Raw genomic sequence first — 17,797 nt, 5'->3', positions numbered from 1 at the left:
GCAGGGATCCAAGCACTTGGGCTATCTTCCACTATCCAGGAGAGAGCTAGATTGGAGGTAGAGCAGCCAAGACTCCCAACCAGCACCCATATGGGATGCCAGCACTGTAGGCAGCGGCTTTTACCCACTATGCCACCGCGCTGATCCCAATGTGTGCATGTCTTTTATCTATAGTTTATATCAGAACATATAAATTATATAAATATAAACTAGATGTATGTATTTGAATATATGTCTGCATAGAGACAGATAAATATTTATTACAAATATATTAATTGCACGTAATATGTGTGTATGTATGTGACTCTGTAAAGTACTGATCTCAGTCCTTTAAGGAATTTCCCTTACTAGTTTGAGAAATAGTGCTTTTGAAAATATTTTTTCATTCTTTCATATCAGTACTTCCAATATGCTAATGGCTTTAAAATTTATTTCTTCAAAGCAGAACTTTTCAATCCATATTCGTATATCCAGCTTCTTACTTGACATCTTCAAGTAGGTATTTGACTATCATCTAGTTTGTTTGTTTTGTCATACTGAGAGCTTCATCTTGCCAAATTCTCATTCTAGAAATTTAAACAATTGATTATTTTCTCTCCCTTATCCCAACATCTGTTGACTTTTTCTGTTTTCCTCCAAAAGAGATCTGGTATCTTTTCATTGCTAACTCCATAGTCCAAGCCTCCTTTGTCACTCACCTGGGTTGATAAGTAATTATTTCCCAATTAATCTTCAGTTCTTCATTACTACCCATTCCACAAATTACCCTAACCATTTACCTAGAGACCTTTAATGGTTCCTTATTATCCCTTAGCTAAACCCATTGCACTTTACTGTGGGATCAACTCGTCTTCTGGTTTCTGCTCCTCTATCTCTTATTCATTAGGTTCATATCTTATTGGTCTTTGTCCTCTTTAATTTCATCTTTATTTTCTGAAAGTTTTCCTTAATCTGTTTTTCACAAGGAATGAAAGAGACATTTTCCATCTTCCATACAACCATAAACTCTGTGAAAGTAGGTGCAGAGATTGTGTATTTTTATTTTGAAGTAAGTTTCATGTTTGGTAGTTGATTTTTTCCCCCATCTTTCTATGCATACTTGCTTCACATAGAAGACATTTGTTTTTTTTTTTCCTTCAATGAACAACAAATACCATGTAAACTCATTAGTACTTACCTTGAACACAGAATTCTTACCCATATAAATGCATGAATATATTGCAAGGTTTTGTTAGTTTCACCTCAAAGTTTATAAAATATAAACTGATCAATTAGCTATATATTTGTCATTTTAATTAAAAAAATGCTTTGACTATTTTCTTTTCTTTTTAATAAGCTACAAAAGATTAATAGCTAGTGAGATAGAAGATCTTAAACTGGAGAACTCAGCACTACAAGAAAAAGTGGCCCAGGCTGAAAAAAGTGCAAAAGATGTTCAGCATCAGATGTTGGCAACTGAGAATGCTAATCAAGAATATGCAAGGTATGTAGAAGAAATAAAGCCTTCCCACACTGGTAATCTTAGAACTATTAAGACAATTTAATGTTGTTTAAAGCCAACTGGTAAGTGATGCAGGTAGTTGTTCCATGCCTCTGGTGATTTTAGGTTGAAAATTAAGAATTTATATCAAAAAGTTACAATTCTTGTGTATTGGTTAAGATACCCATCTCACACATCGGAACATATATTTTTGATTCCTGACTCCAACAGCTTTGTGCTAGTGTAGACTCTGAGAAGCAGCAGAGATGGCTCAAGTAATTAGGTTCCTGCCACCCACAATGAGTTCTCTACCTGTAAATCTGGACCTCCCTCCACCCCAACTGTTGCAGGCATTTGGAGAGTGAGCTAACAGATGGGATCTCTCTCTATGTTTTCCTCTCAAATAAATGTAAAAGAAAAAATTTTAAGGTTTTTTTTTTTTTTTTTTTTTTTTTTTGACAGGCAGAGTGGACAGTGAGAGAGAGACAGAGAGAAAGGTCTTCCTTTTGCCGTTGGTTCACCCTCCAATGGCCGCCGCGGTAGCGCGCTGCGGCCGGCGCATCGTGCTGATCTGAAGCCAGGAGCCAGGTGCTTCTCCTGGTCTCCCATGGGGTGCAGGGCCCAAGCACTTGGGCCATCCTCCACTGCACTCCCGGGCCACAGCAGAGAGCTGGCCTGGAAGAGGGGCAACCGGGACAGGATCGGTGCCCCGACCGGGACTAGAACCCGGGGTGCCGGCGCCGCAAGGCGGAGGATTAGCCTGTTGAGCCACGGCGCCGGCCTTTTTTTTTTTTTTTTTTAAGTTTTTTTTTTTTACATTTATTTGAAGACAGAGTTACAGAAAGAGAGAGCGAGATAGAGAGCCTCCATCTGCTGGTGACCATGATGGCTAGATCCTGGCCAAGCCAAAGCCAGTAGCCAAGAGCTTCATTTGGATCTCCCACATGGGTGTAAGGGCTCAAGCACTTGGGCCATCTGCTGCCTTCCCAGGCACGTTAGGAAGAAGCAAAGCAGTTAGGATTCAAACCTGCTCCCATACTGGATGCTGGCACTGCAGGAGGTGGCTTTACCTGCCACGCCACAATGCTGGCCCCTTAAGTTACATTCTTGAAGAGTTCCTTGAATTTAAAAAAAAAAATAAAGATAAAGTAATTAAAATAGCTATAAAATGTTGTGGACTCTTCTCTCTCAAACCCAAGGATGCTGCTAGATCTGCAGACCAAGTCAGAACTTAAGGAAGCAGAAATTAAAGAAATTGCAGTTTCTTCTGATAAAAAAATAACTGAATTGCAGAATCAACTCAAGGAACAAAATGAAGACTTTAAGAAACAACTGGAAGAGGAAGAATCAAGGTAATCTCTATTTGGAACCTGAGTGCCATGTAATTCACTTTTTTTTCCTAATCAGGAAATATAGTAATTCTCTAATTTTTAAAATTTGACTTTGTTATATAGAAAAGCTGAAAAAGAAAATATAATGGAAGAATTAACTGAGGAAGTTAATAAGTGGCGTCTCCTTTATGAAGAATTGTACAAGAAAACAAAACCTTTTCAGGTTTGTCATTTAAGATTAAACCCACTTCTGCTCATTTTAGGAGTTTACTTTGTTCTCCCTTATAGTCATGACAGTGACTTGCTTTCCTGTAATATCATTTTGTTCTGTATTTTCAGTGCATATTTAACTTTCAATTAAGGTTTTATGAATTTTATTAGATTTTACATAAATTTTCTCCACCTTCATTGAACTATAATTGGTAAGTTTAATGGACATAAATTTCTTGTTTTAATAAAAGATTTAAAAGACAGTTAGTTATAGAGAGAGGTAGAGATAGAGAGAGAGAAGTCATCTATCTGCTGGTTCAGTCCCCAAATGGCTGCAATGGCTGGAGCTGAGCCAGTCTGAAACTAGGAGTAAGGAGTTTCTTCCGAGTCTCCCACGTGGGTTCAGGGACCCAAGGACTTGGGCCATCCTCTGCTGCTTCCCCAGGTGCATTAGCAGGGAGCTAGATCAGAAGTGGAGCAGCCGGGACTCAAAGCAGAACCCATAGAGATGCTGGTGCTGCAGGCCAGGGCTTTAACCCACTGTGCCACAGCTCCTGGACATAAATTTTTTAATGTGGCCTTATAGGTTATAAAATCCTTTCTAATAAAGAGCTTAATAAATACCTCAAAAGGTTGTCCTCATATGAACTTTTGATAATCTTTGTTAATTTGTGATATGCATTTTGTTACGATCTCAGTGTTTCTCAAATTAATATCCTGATGTCTCCTAAAGGAAAAAGGGTACATGCTAATTTTGGAGTGAAGTGCAATCAATATTGGTTAGAATCTGTTTATCTAGTTGGTACATATTAAGGCTGGCTAATTTTCTTTGTTCCTTTTCCTTTTTAAATGAGCTGTAAAATGAAAAATAGTACATTTAAGATTTTCTTAGAGAAGCTGTAGAGAGCCCTGAGATAATGTATGTATCTTCCATTTTAGGTTTTTGAAATTCTCTTTAGATTTTTTATGGATTATATGAAACTAATAAGATTTAACAGTTTAGGATTTTTGTTTAACAGTTTAGGTCTTAACTTTATAATCTCTTCTAGCTACAACTGGATGCTTTTGAAGCAGAGAAGCAGGCATTGTTGAGTGAACATGGTGCAGCTCAGGAACAGCTAAATAAATTAAGAGATTCATATGCTACATTATTGGGTCATCAGAATCTGAAGCAAAAAATCAAGCATGTTGTGAAACTAAAAGATGAAAATAGCCAGCTAAAATCGGTTTGTAAAGTAATATTTATTTTTTGAAAGATACTGGGATGGGGTTCTATTAATTTAACTATTTATAAAACTTATTAAGATGAACATCTTTTATATCAGAAAAAAGTAGCTTATGGAGGAAAGTTGATCGTAGAGTTAATGGCTTTATTTTAGAGCATCAATTAGATTAGTATTCAGTGTTCTCAGCTTTTTAACTACCTCTTTAGTATGTTGAAATTACAAAAGTAATGGGAAGAATTCATAAAGCTTTACATATCCATTTCTGTTAGCAAAATAGCAAGCTTCTTGATGTAATCACAATAAAGACAACCGGTATTAAAAAATACTTAGGTATTTAAATTTTCTAACAAATTTGTGAGATTAATTCACATCCTATACAATTTACTCCTTTAAAATATATAATTCTATGGTTTTTATTATAGTCATATAAGTGCAATAATCATCATAGTCAATTTAGAGTATTTTTATCACCTTAAAATGAAATTCTGTACCTTTTACCTTTTATTCTCCTATCTCCTCATTCTATGCAACCCTTCAGCCCTAGGCAGCCAGTATCTTTATCGAGTTTCCTATTGTGGACATTTTATATTCATGGACTCAAATAATAGGTAGTCTTTTGTGATTGCTTTGGTTCAGTTAATATGTTTTCAGAGCTCATCCATGTTGTTGTATGTATAAATACTTCATTCCTTTTTATGGCCAAGCAATAATTCATTGTGTGAATATTCAGCATTTTATTTATCTGTTTGTCAATTGATGGACATTCAAATTGTGTTCATGTTTTGTCTGTTCTGAATAATGCTACTATAAACATTCATGTACAAGTTTTTGTATGGACATACGTTTTTATTTCTGTGAGGTATATAACTGGGCCTGAAATTGCAAGGTCGTATGGTAACTAGTTTTAATCAATTCGAAAACTGTCAGACTGTGTATAAGGTTTCCAGTTTTCCATGTACTCACTAACATTTGATATTACTTAACCTTTTTATTCCAGCTGTCCTTCTGGATATAAAGCTCTATTTATTTTTGACAGGCAGAGTGGATAGTGAGAGAGAGACAGAGAGAAAGGTCTTCCTTTTGCCTTTGGTTCACCCTCCAATGACCGCCGCGGCCGGAGCACTTGGGCCATCTTCTACTGCTTTCCCAGGCCACAGCAGAGAGCTGGATTAGAAGAGGTGCAGCCAGGACTAGAACAGGCGCCCATATGGGATGCCAGCGCTTCAGGGCAGGGCGTTAACCCGCTGCACCACAGCGCTGGCCCCAAGAAATAAATCTTTTTTTTTTTTTTTTGACAGGCAGAGTGGATAGTGAGAGAGAGAGACAGAGAGAAAGGTCTTCCTTTTTGCCATTGGTTCACCCTCCAATGGCCGGCGCATCTCGCTGATCCGAAGCCAGGAGCCAGGTGCTTCTCCTGGTCTCCCATGCGGGTGCAGGGCCCAAGCACTTGGGCCATCCTCCACTGCCTTCCCGGGCCATAGCAGAGAGCTGGCCTGGAAGAGGAGCAACCGGGATAGAATCCGGCCTCCCAACCGGGACTAGAACCCGGTGTGCCGGCGCCGCAAGGCGGAGGATTAGCCTGTTAAGCCACAGCGCCGGCCGTCTTTTTACTTTATTAATGTTATCCTTTGAAGCACAACATTTTGTTGAATTCCAATGCATCTTTGTTTTTCTTTTGCTACTTATTCTTCTTCTTCGGTATCTAAAAATCCTTTGCCAAATCAAAGATCATGAACACTTACTCCTAATTTGTTCTAATAGCCTGTAGTTTCAGCTCTTACATTTAGGTTATTGATCCATTTTGAGAAAGTAGCTTTGTACCTGTAGAGATAAAGATTTCAGACTTTTGTTTGGCATACTTGCTCAAAGTCATTTTGTAATTCACTCTTTTAAAAAAAAAATTATTTATTTGAAAGGCAGCATTACAGAGAGGCAGAGGCAGAAAGAGAGGTCTTCTATCTGCTGGTTCACTCCCCAGATAGCTGCACCAATCCAAAGCCAGGAGCCAGGAGGTTCCTTTGGGTCTCCCACACAGGCTCAGGAGTCCAAGGTCTTGAGCTTCTACTGCTTTCCCAGGCCATAGCAGAGAGCTGGATCAGAAATAGAGCAGCCAGGACTTGAACTGGCACCCATATGGGATGCTGGTACTGTAGGTGGCGGCTTTACTTGCTACACCACAGCACCAGCCTGTAATTCATTCTTAAAGCTTATGTGTTATAGTCATTTTTGCCATTAGGTGTGATACATAAACAACTTTGGAGTTTACCTTGCAATAATGATAACACAGTTCACCAACTTTAATATTCTTTATTAATTTAATTTCTCTTATATAGGAGGTGACAAAACTCCGCTCTCAGCTTGCTAAAAGAAGACAAAATGAGAGAAAACTTCAGGAGGAATTGAATAAAGTTCTGGGTATCAGACACTTTGATCCTTCAAAGGCTTTTCATCATGAAAGTAAAGAAAATTTTGCCATGAAAACTCCATTAAAAGAAGGTAAGAAATGAATAAATGTATAGAAGTCTCATCTTCCTTTAGATTTCCTTTCACGGCATTTAGCAACTTGTTCATTTTATTAACTTTGAAAATTTGTTGACAGCTTTTGATATAAAAGAAATTCTTACTGAAATTGTTTTGTACAATAACTTTTTTCTCCTTCTATATTATTTTTCTTTTTCTCTGTATCTAAATCTTACCTATCCTTCAGGCCCAAATTACATCTTCTTTAAAGGCTTGCATGACTTTTTTGCTACCCACATCCCCTCAAATTATTCTCTCTGTAATAACTGATTATTGTATATCTGCTACATCCTTCATTTTCTAATTTGTGTTTTTGGAAAAGTAGATTTTCTCTTTCCTCATGTTGGATCTTTGTATATTTCACAACAAATAAAAACTGGTTGAAATAGTGATAAAGGAATATACTCACAAATAATGTGCAGAATGTAAGCCTTGCTTCATCTGCCTTAGAGAAGACAAGAGGCCTGTGTTTAGTTTATAATGATTGAGGAGTAAGTTTTCATTTAAAATACTGATAATTTTTTCTAATATCCTTCCAGGCAATACAAACTGCTGCTGAGCTCCTATGGAGAATCAAGAACTCATGCAGCATCTGAAAAACCTGTTGAAGATTACTTTATTATGATTGTTGATGATGATGATATTGTTGTTACTATTATATTTTTAATGGGTGTTTTAAAATGCTGTATTTGTATTTCATTTAATTGCCAGGGCCGGCTCTGTGGTGTAGTGGGTAAAGCTAACACCTGCAGTTCCGGCATCTCGTATGGGTGCCAGTTCCCATGTGAATGCCAGTCCCAGCTGCTCCACTACCATTCCAACTCAGCTATGGCCTTAGAAAGCAGTGAAAGAAGGCCCAAGTCCTTGGGACCCTGCAACCACGTGAGAGACCCAGAGGAAGCTCCTGGCTCCTGGCTTTGGATCGATGCAGCTCCTGCCGTTGTGGCCATTTAGGGAGTGTAACCAGCAGATGGAACATATCTCTCTCTGAGTCTGCCTCTCTATAACTCTTCCTTTAAAATAAATAAATCAGTCTTTTAAAAAAAAATTTAATTGCCTATCTTTAGTATGTGAAAAAAACTCAATTTTTTACCAATATGTCTCCTGTATTTTTCCTATTGTAAATACTGCCCCCTTAATGCTTATCTTTATCATCTTATTATCATCTTATTGTAGCCTTATATCTGACTTTTTAGCTTACATTGCTTCCCACAAAATCAGTATTCCTTTGAAAATCATCTTCATTATTCCCCTTGACAGTAGCCTTAGTTTCAAGATTATGATTCCATCTCACATTTTTTTAGCTTGATTCTGGAAGTCTTTTTTTTTTTTTTTTTTTAATTGATTTATTTATTTGAAAGGCAGAGTTACAGAGAGGCTTACATCTGCTGGTTCACTCCCCAAATGGCCACAGTGGCCAGAGCTGGGCTCAATCCAAAGTCAGGAGCCAAGAGTTTCTTCCAAGTTTCCCACACAAGTTCAGGGGCCTGAGGACTTAGGCCATCTTTTGCTGTTTTCCCAGGCCATAGCAGAGAGCTGGATCAGAAGTGGAGCATCTGGGACTCGATCTGGCACCCATATGGGATGCCAGCATTGCAGGTGGCAGCTTTACCAAACAGCCCCAGTATATGGAACCTCTTTAGAGAATTTGTCATGTACCATTTGTCATCTGCTTGTCTACTGAGTGTGTAGCATGACAAAAAATTATGCCATTTACCCAATTATCCAATTTGAATTTTATAGTTACATTAATGTCTCTATTTATTTATTGTCTATACCCTCCATATTCCACTTAACCCAGAATTCCAAATGACACTTTAGGAAGTGATAATTCTCCCCCTATAATGTCTGAATTGCACAATTGATTTTTTTTTTTTAAATTTATTTTATTTATTTGCAAGGCAGACTTACAGAGAGAGGGAGAGTAAGAGAGAGATCTTCTATTTGTTGGTTTATGCCCCAAATGGCTACAACAGCCAGGGCTGTGTCAGGCTGAAACCAAGAAGCAGAAGATTCTTCCAGATTTTCCATGTGGGTACAGGGGCCTAAGGACTTGGGCCATCCTCCGCTACTTTCCCAGGTGCATTAGCAGGGAGCTGGATCAGAAGTGAAACAGGGGCTGGCACTGTGGCATAGTAGATTAAGCATATGCCTGAGGTGCCAGCATCCCATATGGGCACCAGTTTGAGTTCCAGTTGCTCCACTTTGGATCCAGCTCCGTGCTGATGGCCTGGGAAAGCAGTGGAAGATGGCCTAAGTCCTTGGGCCTCTGCACCTGTGTAAGAGAACGGGCGGAAGCTCCTAGCTCCTGGCTTCGGATCAGCCCAGCTCTCTGGCTACTGTGGCCTTTTGGGGGCATAAATCAGTGGATGGAAGACCTCTCTCTAACTCTGCCTCTCAGGTAAATAAATAAATATTAAAAAAAAAAAAAAAAAAAGTGAAACAGCCAGCTCTTGAACTAGCGCCCACACAGGATGTTGGCACTGCAGGCAGTGGCTTATCCCCTACAACACAATTCTAATTCCTCAGGAAAATCTTTAAGCCTAGAAGTTAAAATATTTAAGTGAGAACCAACAATGTTCTGTTAAAACACAGCTCCAGAAATAGAATTGCAGACACTTTCTGAAAATTACAATTGGATGACAAAAAATGCATGGTCATAATAATAGCTCAGCAATTTATAGCTTTTAGAAAGTGCAGCAAGATTTCAGAGAGTTTCAACATTTCAGGCCTCGGGACCTACAACATGGGGCAGTGTGGGGAACCGCAGGCTGCCACCTGTGGGAACCTCCTCTACATGGCTTGCAGCAATCAGTCAACCACAAGGCCTACGAAAACAACCAGGTGAAACAGATGAAGTTGAGGCAGGATGGACTCTGCATAAACAACTAGGAAGAACCAGGTGAAACAGATGAACTTTCGACCCGAGGCTATACGCGCCCTTTCATCTGATTGGACAAAACTGCACATGAAGAGAACCGCTATTGGCTGTGGAGCTCATGCTCCACGGGACTTGGGATATAAAGGGACATTGGTATCTGGGCGGGCCGCCACCGGCTGCCGCTGCCCCTCCTTTTCTCCTCTTCCTTTGCCCTTTCCTTTTGTCTCCAAGAGTAAAGTTCCTTGAGAACCGAGAAAGAGTGAAAGTTCCTTGAGAACCGAGAAACAGTGACCGTGTTGTGACTGCGTTGGACCTTCGCTGGCGAGGGTCCGACAGGGCAGCGTGTGAAGAACTGTGAGTTTAACAAGGCATATGTTGGTCCTCAACCTTAAAAGATCTTAAATAGGTGGGAATAAACTAGTGAGCAAGAAAATGGGAATCCTTTGGGTCAGAGGAACATTAAGGCCGACTCATGCTAGTCTAGATAGAAACTTAGGAGGGAGTTGGAAAACTTGGCCCTGTAGAGGATATGGTTGGTTGTAAAAACAGTTTAAGAGAAACTGTACTAAGACCAGTTCTTGCTAGTGTGTTTTAAAACAGCACCAAAGGAGTTAGGGGAAATGAGACACATGGTGCCCTTCAGCAGGGAGAGCCAAATGAGATAATACTCCCACCTCCTTGTAGTTGAGATGAAGGTGAGGTAGTGAATAGACCCTCGACAGGTCAGGGAAGACAAATAGGGTCAAGAAGGCCTAGGTAGAAAGTTTGAAAGAGAATAAATCGCCTCATTCTTTTGTAAGATATTCTTCCTGCATGAGTGTGGCAAAGAGACTTTGGCTGAAAGAGACAGAGCAGAGAATGGCCAGGGTGGCTAGGCTCATGAAATATTGGCAAAGAGACGTTGCCACTAGACAAGGCAGGAAAAAGGCTAGAAGACTAGACATGGAGCATTCCTCAGGACGAGGTTTGATTGCTCAAGACTCACCACTGCTCTTACTCTAGTCCCTTTGTGGTTACTAAATATGTTAACAGAGATCAGCTGCTAGGGGGATTTTGTCTGTACAAGAAAGAATTTAGATGTGAAACAGTAGCAGTAAGCATGCTAGCTAAGTTTAATGGAAAGAAATAATGCAGAGAATACACCTGACAGGCCAGGAGGGCATCTCAGTAAGGAACTGAGAGCTTGGAGTGGTACTGTGGCATATCGGGTAAAGCCACTACCTGCAACACCAGCACATCACGTGAGCATCATTTCATGTTCTGGCTACTCCACTTCCATTCTAGCTCTCCACTAATGCGTTTGAGAGAGCAGCAGAGCATGCCCAAGTGTATGGGCCGCAATACCCATGTGAGAGACCCAGAAGATGCTCCTGGTTCGTGGCTTCAGCCAGGCTCAATCCCAGCAATTGTGGCCATTTGGGGAATAAACCTATGGTTGGAAGATCTCTGTTTCTCCCTCTCTCTCTCTAACTATGTCTTTAAAGTAGATAAAAATAAAATAAACTTCATGAAATTTCCAGGGTTCACAATACTTTGGTAAAGTATAATTATGTAAACATTTTTAGCTTGTTTCCTACTTAATTCAAAAACTTATTTAAAGTTTCCAGAATTGAAAAACTGTTACACAGTAAGCTATCTTAAAGTTTACTCCTCTATTTTGGAAGTCCAGAAGCAGGATTACCAGATTCTCGTCCTCTTTTGCTTCATCTTGTATTTAAATGATGTAAGTGATTAGTTCATATGCTGATATCAGATGCTAATTCTTTTTCTTAAAGATTTATTTATTTATTGAAAGAGTTACACAGAGAAAGGAGAGGCAGAGAGAGAGGTCTTCCATCCATGCTAATCCTTTTAAATTAAGGTTTTTCTTCTTTTGTAACTGACCTAGGTAACAAGATTTTTATGCATTTTGCAAGAATTTTCTCCTGTTTTTCTGTTATTGAGCCTTGATTGAGAGAATTGAATCTGAAAAGATTTGACATTATCTGTCTATTTTTAATGTTTGAGTGATTACTTAACTGATTAGATGTGGCCCGCAGTGTTCGAATAATCAGGTTACATGGAGAAAGCCAGGCTTTGCTAGGTCAAAATATTGTTGTGCCTGAACAGGTACAAACAGAGGAGCACCGCACATTGATAAAATTTGGTGGTCCTTTATATCTGGCAGTGGAGAGTGGGCTCATGTCCTAAAGAACTCTCAACCCTGAAACTTAAAACAACAGGGTTTATAAAGGCAAAAACCACAGGGAGGGAGGGGAAATACATGGTTGCTAGGGTCAAGCTAACCTAAGGCCTATGAAAAACTGGTATCAATTATAATCTTGACAATAGACATTAAAATCTTAACATTCATCCAGGTGCAGCATATCTGTTTTAAGCTTGAGTGATCATGCTAGGGAGTTTATATGCTCTACCTAGTGGGATGTACTGTTAAGTACTGTTATTGTCTGAGTTTTAGATCATAGTTTCAGACCAGAGTCTCATGGTAGAGGGTGCTTTCTCAAGATGGAGAGGGTGTTCACAGAAACCATGTGAAAAGATGGGGGGGTGGGGGACCGACACAGCAGGTTAAGTCACAACCTGCAGTGTCAGCATCCCATATGGGTACCAGTTAATGTCCCAGCTGCTCCACTTCTGTTCCAGCTCCCTGCTAATGTGCCTGGGAAAGCAGCAGAGGATGACCCAAGTCCTTGGGCCCCTGCATCCATGCAGGAGACCCAACAGAAGCTCCTGGCTCCTGCCTTTGGCCTGGCCCAGCTCTGATTGTTGCAGCCACTGGGGGAGTGAAGCAGTGTATAGAAGACCCATATGTATGTGCTCTCTCTCCCTGCCTTTCAAATAAATAAATCTTAAAAAAAAAAAAAAAAAATCAGGGCCTTACACATACCTGGCCAGGCCCTTAAAGCCCATCTGACTATTATTAAGCATAAAAACCTCCTCCTCTCAGTTCTTAGTTGCCTTTAAGAAGGTTAGCAAATGGCATAAAGTAAGAGTTTTATGTGGACAGTACTGCCACACAAGGATTTATAAACAGCTCCCACCTATTTGGACAGGCCCTTTGTGGAGGAACTACAGGACAGATTTCTTGAGGTGGGTGGAGAGATGATTTAAAATGTGGATGGCTTACTTGTCTGCATCCCCACCTGAAACTCCAATTCTGGGCATTTGCATTAACTTCCTAATAGAATGTGACTACTATGTGTCCAAAGAAAAAGCATAACTGGTGTGTCAGAAAGTAAACTATTTAGGCCGGCGCCGTGGCTTAACAGGCTAGTCCTCCACCTTGCGGCGCCGGCACACCGGGTTCTAGTCCCGGTTGGGGCGCTGGACTCTATCCCGGTTGCCCCTCTTCCAGGCCAGCTCTCTGCTATGGCCCGGGAAGGCAGTGGAGGATGGCCCAAGTGCTTGGGCCCTGCACCCGCAAGGGAGACCAGGAGAAGCACCTGGCTCCTGGCTTTGGATCAGCGAGATGCGCCGGCCACAGCGGCCATTGGAGGGTGAACCAATGGCAAAAAGGAAGACCTTTCTCTCTGTCTCTCTCTCACTATCCACTCTGCCTGTCAAAAAAAAAAAAAAAAAGAAAGAAAGAAAGAAAGATAGTAAACTATTTAGAGTTCATCCTTATCTCTGAGGAACACAGCCTGGCACCAGAGGAGATACAGACCATGTAGCAGATTGCTACTCCTACAACCTAAGACAACTCTGGCATTTCTCATTATAACAGGTTATGGATCCCTAGTTACAGAGGATAGCAAAGCTCATGATCGGGCCCTTACGAGCAAGACAGAACAGGGCCCCCTCCTTTGAGAAAGAATAAAACATAGCTTTTGCCCAGTTAAATGCTGTCATGGCTATAGCCCCTGTGATGGAGCTGCTAATCTAAGTCCTTTGAAATAAAGGCAGGCAGGCGGTTAGACATGCTAACTGCTGCCTAAGCAATCATCTGCACCATGTTCCAAGAATGTTTTTGAGTCAGTCTAACTAGACAGGTACAAAACTATTTCTTCCTTTCTTGAATGGGGTCAAACCACTCCAGGTCCAGGATGAACATGATCTGGTCCAGCATTGAGTAGTGTAAACACTAATGGTTTTCTCTCCTTGGCCCTATAGCTTCTATACTCTTTCTGCTTCTCTTTATACTATGTGCCTTTAGTGACCTTGCTCATTTTGTCCCTAACAGAATAAAAGCCTTCCAGCTCCAGATGGTTATGAGGCAGGGCTTCTAGCCTGTCCTGTTGTAGGATGTGACCAGCCCTCTGGACTGTGCAAGACACTCTTCCCAAGCCATTTCTGAACACCATAGGACAGACAGCAAAAGAAGAATCCCCATAAGCAGCTCTACACCCATATGTAGCTCTGAAGAAAACACAGAAGGTATACCTCATCCATGTCTGCCATATGGGTTACTTCCCTTGAAGGGTGAATGTTAATGTAGTTAGGTAGACATTTGCCTATGTGTGTGTCAAGGGTCAAAGAAAATGGAGATTTTGTGAAAATGGGAAGTTTGTGTGATAAAATGAGGATGTAAGCCTTGGAAGAAAACCAGTTTTTACATATCAAAAGTCTCTGCATTGCTCAGTAATCTGGCTGGGTGGTTCCCAGCCCTCTCCCTGGGGGCAGCTTAGGGGAATCTCATCTGCCCTCCACCCAACAATATCTCAGAAAAGGTGTAGAATGAGGAGAAATGGAGCACCCACACCCAAACCCATAAAAACACAAGTCCGAATGCAGACTGGGCTCTCAGTTCTTTACCCAGGTGCCTTCCAGATCTGCCCGGTTTACTCTCTTCATGACTTCTTTCTCATTAAACTTGGCTAGCATGCTTACTAATTAAAATGAAGTAAATTCTTATCAAGAAGCAAGTGATTAGCCTAGCAGTTAAGATGTCTGTGTATCCTACTGTCATCCCTGGATTCAATTCCTGGCTACACCTTTGGCTCCTGACAAACTTCTTCCTAATAGACTCTGAGAAGCTGCACTGATGTCTCAAGTTGGATCCCTACAACAAAATGGGAGGTCTGGATTGCATTCCCAGTTCATGCCTCGAGCCTTGGCCCAGCCATTGCTATTGCAGGCATTTTGGAAGTGAACCAAAAAGTGGATATACCATCTTTCTGTTTCTCAAATTATTTTCTTGACTACTGTCTCAGTTAGAATATTTTGACATATGTGTTTGAGCCATTTGAATCTTTTCACTTTTCAATTGCATTTTAATGTTAATATTCAATTTTTGTTTATTGACTTTTTTTCTCATTGATTCTTTCTCTAAAAAAATACTATAGCATTTTTTTAAAAAAAGATTTATTTATTTATCTAGGGCTGGTGCTGTGATATAGCACCTACTTTGGATTGGTTCAGCTCCGGCCGTTGCGGCCATCTGGGAGGTGAACCAGCAGATAGAAGACCTTTACCTCTGTCTCTCCCTCTCACTGCCTATAAATCTACCTCTCAAATAAATAAATAAAATCTTTAAAATAAAATATTTATTTATTTGAAAGGCAGAGTTACAGAGAGCCAGAAGCAGAAAGAGAGAGAAAGAAAAGAGAGAGAGAATCTTACATCTACTGGTTCATTCCCCAAATGGCTGCAATGGCCAGAGCTGGGCTGGGCTCAATTTGAAGCCAGGAGCCAGGAGCTTCTTCCAGGTCTCCCACATGGGTGCAGGGGCCCAAGGACTTAGGCTACCTTCTGCTGCTTTTCCAGGAAATAGGACGTTCACACCTACCTTAGGATATACCCCAGGTGAAGAGATAGATAGGTCTGGGTCTCTGAATTTACAAGGCCTAAAGCCCACCAGATTATTATCAAGCCCCTTCTATCAGGTTCTATTTGCCTCTCAATCAGAAAACTTAATTGTAGCTTAGCACCTTTCTTAGCTCCTCTAATGACTCTGTCCTTTGTTCTAGACCCTGTCTAGCACACCTGGGCCTCATTCCTTTGTAATCATAACCTCTACTCTACCACCAATGGCTCTACTCCCAACCTGTGTGTACTGATAGTCCTCTTCCCCACTTAATGCGGTATAATTGTTCAAACCTGGTAAATGCCACTCTTAGGATCATTGGTTACTATCCTCACTCTGTCTTTTATGACCTTGTCTAAATATGATCAGAGTCGGCAAACTTGGAAGGCTTCCATAGCCTTGGCAACTCATGACGACAGCCTAGGGTGGTTACTGGCGCCATAAACTAGAGTGTCAATTTGTTGGGTCAACAACAGGAGCCACTGTGCACTTGCTCCTCATGTGGGATCTCTGTCCTTAATGTGCTGTACATTGTGATTTAATGCTATAACTAGTACTCAAACAGTATGTTTCACTTTGTGTTTCTATGTGGGTGCAAACTGTTGAAATCTTTATACTAAATTGATCTTCTGTATATAAAGAGAATTGAAAATGAATCTTGATGCAAATGGAAGGGGAGACGGAGCGGGAGAGGGGAGGGTTGCGGGTGGTAGGGAAGTTATGGGAGGGAGAAGCCATTATAATCCATAAGCTGTACACTGGAAATTTATATTCATTAAATAAAAGTTAAAAAATTTTTGATTTAAGGTATACAAACTTCATGCCTTTCATATATGCAAATTTAGGAACACAATGATTCTTCCCACCATACGCTCTCTCCCACTTATACTCCCACCCTTCTTCGTCCTCTCTCTCCTATTCCCACTCTTAATTTTTACAAAGATCTATTTTCAGTTTTTTTTATACTCATAATATTAACCTGATAGTAAGTAAGTTCAACAAATAGTATGAGAAAAAAACCAATGTTCCTCAACAGCAGAGACAAAGGCTGTAAACAATCATAGAATCTCAAAATGTCAATTTCACTCCTGTACATTACATTTTTAGATACTCTATTAATTACTGCAGATGAGGGAAACATGGTATTTATCTTTATGGCATATATACAGTATGGAACACTACTCAACAGTAAAAAGGAAAAAAAAAAAAAGAAATCCTGACTTTTGTAACAAAATGGATGAAACTAGAAACCACTATAGGTAGTGAAATTAGCCAGTCCCCAAAAAGTTATTGTTAATCTTGATCTCATTCAGTATATAATTCTTTTTTTTTTTTTTTTTTTTTTTGACAGGCAGAGTGGATAGTGAGAGAGAGAGACAGAGAGAAAGGTCTTCCTTTTTGCCGTTGGTTCACCCTCCAATGGCCGCTGCGGCCGGCACATCTCGCTGATCCGAAGCCAGGAGCCAGGTGCTTCTCCTGGTCTCCCATGCGGGTGTAGGGCCCAAGCACTTGGGCCATCCTCCACTGCCTTCCCGGGCCATAGCAGAGAGCTGGCCTGGAAGAGGGGCAACCGGGATAGAATCTGGCGCCCCAACAGGGACTAGCACCCCGTGTGCCGGCGCCGCAAGGTGGAGGATTATTAGCCTGTTGAGCCATGGTGCCGGCCTAAATAAATTATTTTTTAAAATATATATATATTTAAATGTAAACACCCCAAAAAACAAAAAAAGAAAAAGAAACAAAAATGTTCTTCATATTTTATAGGCTCTGTGAATGACCAAATGTTTAGGCCCCTGCCACCCATGAGTTCCAGGCTCCTGGCTTCTGCCAGGCCCAGCCCTGGCAGTTGCTGCCATTTGGGGAATGAACCAGTTGATGGAATCTCTCTCTCCCTCTGTCTGTAATTCTTTCAAGTAAATAATTAAGTAAATAAACCTTTTTAAAAAAAAATGTTATCTTAGGGTTGGGAGCATGGGGCGGGAGGGAGGGTGGGGTGGGAAATATCACTATGCTCCTAAATGTATGTATAAGAAATATAGGAATACATACAACTACGCCAGCCCCAAAGATAACGTACTTTTAATTTACAAAGGCAATTTTTGTTGTTCTTAAACTGGTAGAAAGCCATAGTCTAGAACAGTGGTTCAAAGCTTAAATCTTCATCACTCTCAAAACTATTAAAAATAATACTATTGGGTTTAATTGCTAGAGAATGATTTTGTTCCAGAAGTTCTGTGGTGCAGGTAGGTTTGGGAATTACTGATCTGGAAGTTCTTAATGTTTGACCAAACTTAAAGCTATACATCTACTATATTCTCAATCATAAACCAGCCCAATGTTAATGGAAATAACTTGCTGTATTTTAATTTCCATGTGCTGTTGCCTTTTACTGTTCTTTGACATAGT

The 17,797-nt window shown here is 40.4% G+C and overlaps 1 protein-coding gene across 1 annotated transcript in view; it reads left to right on the top strand.

Moving 5' to 3' along the window:
• The window catches only part of HMMR (hyaluronan mediated motility receptor), a 43,197-nt gene extending 28,351 nt beyond the window's left edge, over window positions 1–14,846 (top strand). The window contains exons 13-18 of the mRNA XM_062188716.1: window positions 1,337–1,483; window positions 2,680–2,832; window positions 2,935–3,034; window positions 4,071–4,247; window positions 6,581–6,743; window positions 7,307–14,846. Coding sequence (XP_062044700.1) covers window positions 1,337–1,483; window positions 2,680–2,832; window positions 2,935–3,034; window positions 4,071–4,247; window positions 6,581–6,743; window positions 7,307–7,326 — 760 coding nt within the window. The 3' untranslated portion in view covers window positions 7,327–14,846. The remainder of the gene's footprint in view (window positions 1–1,336; window positions 1,484–2,679; window positions 2,833–2,934; window positions 3,035–4,070; window positions 4,248–6,580; window positions 6,744–7,306) is intronic.
• The last annotated feature ends 2,951 nt before the right edge of the window (window positions 14,847–17,797 follow it).

Source organism: Lepus europaeus, chromosome 4, assembly GCF_033115175.1.
Source record: "Lepus europaeus isolate LE1 chromosome 4, mLepTim1.pri, whole genome shotgun sequence".
Taxonomy (NCBI): domain Eukaryota; kingdom Metazoa; phylum Chordata; class Mammalia; order Lagomorpha; family Leporidae; genus Lepus; species Lepus europaeus.
This window is presented reverse-complemented; position numbering and strand designations above follow the sequence as displayed.